The sequence below is a fragment of the Mandrillus leucophaeus genome, unplaced genomic scaffold (genome assembly GCF_000951045.1).
Source record: "Mandrillus leucophaeus isolate KB7577 unplaced genomic scaffold, Mleu.le_1.0 Scaffold273, whole genome shotgun sequence".
Classification (NCBI taxonomy): domain Eukaryota; kingdom Metazoa; phylum Chordata; class Mammalia; order Primates; family Cercopithecidae; genus Mandrillus; species Mandrillus leucophaeus.
In genome coordinates this window covers 1,184,740-1,187,222 of record NW_012102843.1, presented here as the reverse complement: position 1 = coordinate 1,187,222, position 2,483 = coordinate 1,184,740, and the positions used below count along the sequence as shown (strand labels likewise).

At 35.2% G+C, this 2,483-nt stretch overlaps 1 protein-coding gene across 1 annotated transcript in view; it reads left to right on the top strand.

The window, feature by feature from the left end:
- The window catches only part of ATM (ATM serine/threonine kinase), a 178,344-nt gene that overhangs the window by 28,370 nt on the left and 147,491 nt on the right, over positions 1 to 2,483 (top strand). Inside the window, exons 6-7 of the mRNA XM_011984759.1 lie at positions 513 to 678; positions 1,344 to 1,582. Coding sequence (XP_011840149.1) covers positions 513 to 678; positions 1,344 to 1,582 — 405 coding nt within the window. The remainder of the gene's footprint in view (positions 1 to 512; positions 679 to 1,343; positions 1,583 to 2,483) is intronic.

Here is a 2,483-nt window from a genome sequence, read left to right as displayed (position 1 = left end):
CCATCTTTACTAACAATACAAAAATTAGCCAGGCATGGTTTTGTGCGCCTGTGGTCCCAGCTACTTGGGAGGCTGAGTCATGAGAATCGCTTGAACCCAGGAGGCGGAGGTTGCGGTGAGCCAAGATTGCACCATTGCACTCCAGCATGGACGACAGAGCAAGACTGTGTCTCAAAAAAAAGAAAAAAAAAAACAAAAAACCCATGGAGTATGTACTGTAAGTGCTTTGTTGGGCCTAGATGATAGAACAGAGGCTCAGAGAAGTAATGGTTCTGCAATGTGGCTCTTAAGCTGGTGCCCTCACAGCAGTTTATAGTTGTTTCTGTCTTAAAGGCATTTTATATAAGATAAAATTAAATACTGATGGAGTACTTTTACTATGTTAAAAATAAATTAGTGCTGTTTTAAAATCATTTTTCTGTATGGGATTATGGAATATTTAAGTTGTAACGTTTAATACATTTCGATTTTTTAAAAATCATGACTAATAATTTTTTTTTTTTTTTTTTAAGAATTGTTCTCTGTGTACTTCGGGCTTTATCTGAAACCTTCACAAGATGTTCATAGAGTTTTAGTGGCTAGAATAATTCATGCTGTTACCAAAGGATGCTGTTCTCAGACTGATGGATTAAATTCCAAATTTTTGGACTTTTTTTCCAAGGCTATTCAGTGTGCAAGGTAATCTAATCTCTTTTTCTTTTGTTTTGTGTTGAAATACTTTTGACCTTCTTGCAAGACCATGTTTTAGACTCAATAACTAAAAATTCTACCTTTAAATAAAACATTGATCCATCATAACAACTAGTGGATTCCTGAAGAGACAACCAAGTCTGACACTTTCTGAATATCCAATATACAGAACACTGCATGATGTTTTCAAGTGGGAGATGTATCTTGCTGATGTTCTGTTGACCAGGAAAGTTAAATATCCTCTAAGTCGTTGCATTTCCCCCATTTTTGAGGATGGTTGTAATATACTGAGAAAATAAAATAGGAAAATATTTTGGAAGTATTACATTGTACATATGTGTGGCAGTACTCAATTTATAATGTAAGACATTTTATAAATGGTGTTATAAATCAGTTTCGTTTATTTTTAGATAATGTTTTAGCAGCAGGGAGAGCTAACAGAAGTGGTGTCTTAACACCAAATAAGAACTAATTTTTTGTTAGTGTGAAGTAATGCTGTTATTATTTTTTAAATGGTTTTGAAATTAAGACTATTGTTTGAAAATTAGAGTTCTTTTTTTCTTTTCTTCCAGCATGCCACTTCATAACTGTCTTCAATTTGTGCAGTTTGTTCCCCCTGTTACACCCAGTTGAGTTTGTTTGTTTCCTCACAGACAAGAAAAGAGCTCTCCAGGTCTAAATCATATCTTAGCAGCTCTTACTATCTTCCTCAAGACTTTGGCTGTCAACTTTCGAATTCGAGTGTGTGAATTAGGAGATGAAATTCTTCCCACTTTGCTTTATATTTGGACTCAACATAGACTTAATGATTCTTTAAAAGAAGTCATTATTGAGTTATTTCAACTGCAAATTTATATCCATCATCCAAAAGGAGCCAAAACCCGAGAAAAAGGTATAAAGGAAATGTTTACTGTTTTGAATTGGCTTCTTCGTTCAAATGTAGAGGTTTAAGTATAAAATTAGTGTTCTTTAGGAGGATATGACTTTCCTCTGGATTGCTCCGGTTGATAATATTAATTTGCCATGAGAATGTTTTTCATAGAGTTTTTAGAATTTGAAGCAGTGGTGGCAGATTCTGTTATGCCTTTCTATTTGTTCAATACAATGTTAGGTATTATGGGAAATACAAACAAATCTGAGACATTGTTCCCTCTAGGAGCTAATTATGCATCATTACTTAGGTACTTAGGGGTCTGACACAGACTATAGGGCAAAAAAATTTAAAGAAAGCAGGATCTTGTTTATCTACCTATTGCTTTTATTAGAAGATAAAATACGTAAATTGGACTAAAACCAGTCAGATTATTCAGCTCCTGAGGAGAATACATACATATTACTTTAATAGGAATGTGAGGCAGAAACAGGGAAATTGCTTCCTTAAGCCTCATAGTTACTCTAGGGCCCTGTTTGCCCTAGAGTATCACTTATTAAGGAGAATCACTTATTCTCCTCAATTCCTTCATATATATCCTATACCAAGAGAGTATTGCCCAGAAGGTATAGTGCTTTTCTGTAGTTAGGAACTTTATTGGCTAGAACTAGAGTTTCTTCTTGCTCTGTCTATGATTGCCTTTGGGCTTGTACTAGCCTTTGGACCAACTCATCATGGCTAGTATAGTGACTTTCTTAAGACAGCATACCACACTGAGTAATACTGAGTAATAGCAGCTATAATGGAGGAAATGTCTTGTAGCCTTTTTTTTTTTTTTTTTTTTTTAAGAGTCTCACTCTGTCGCCCAGGCTGAAGTGCAGTGACACAATGTCAGCTCACTGCAACCTCCGCCTCCTGGGTT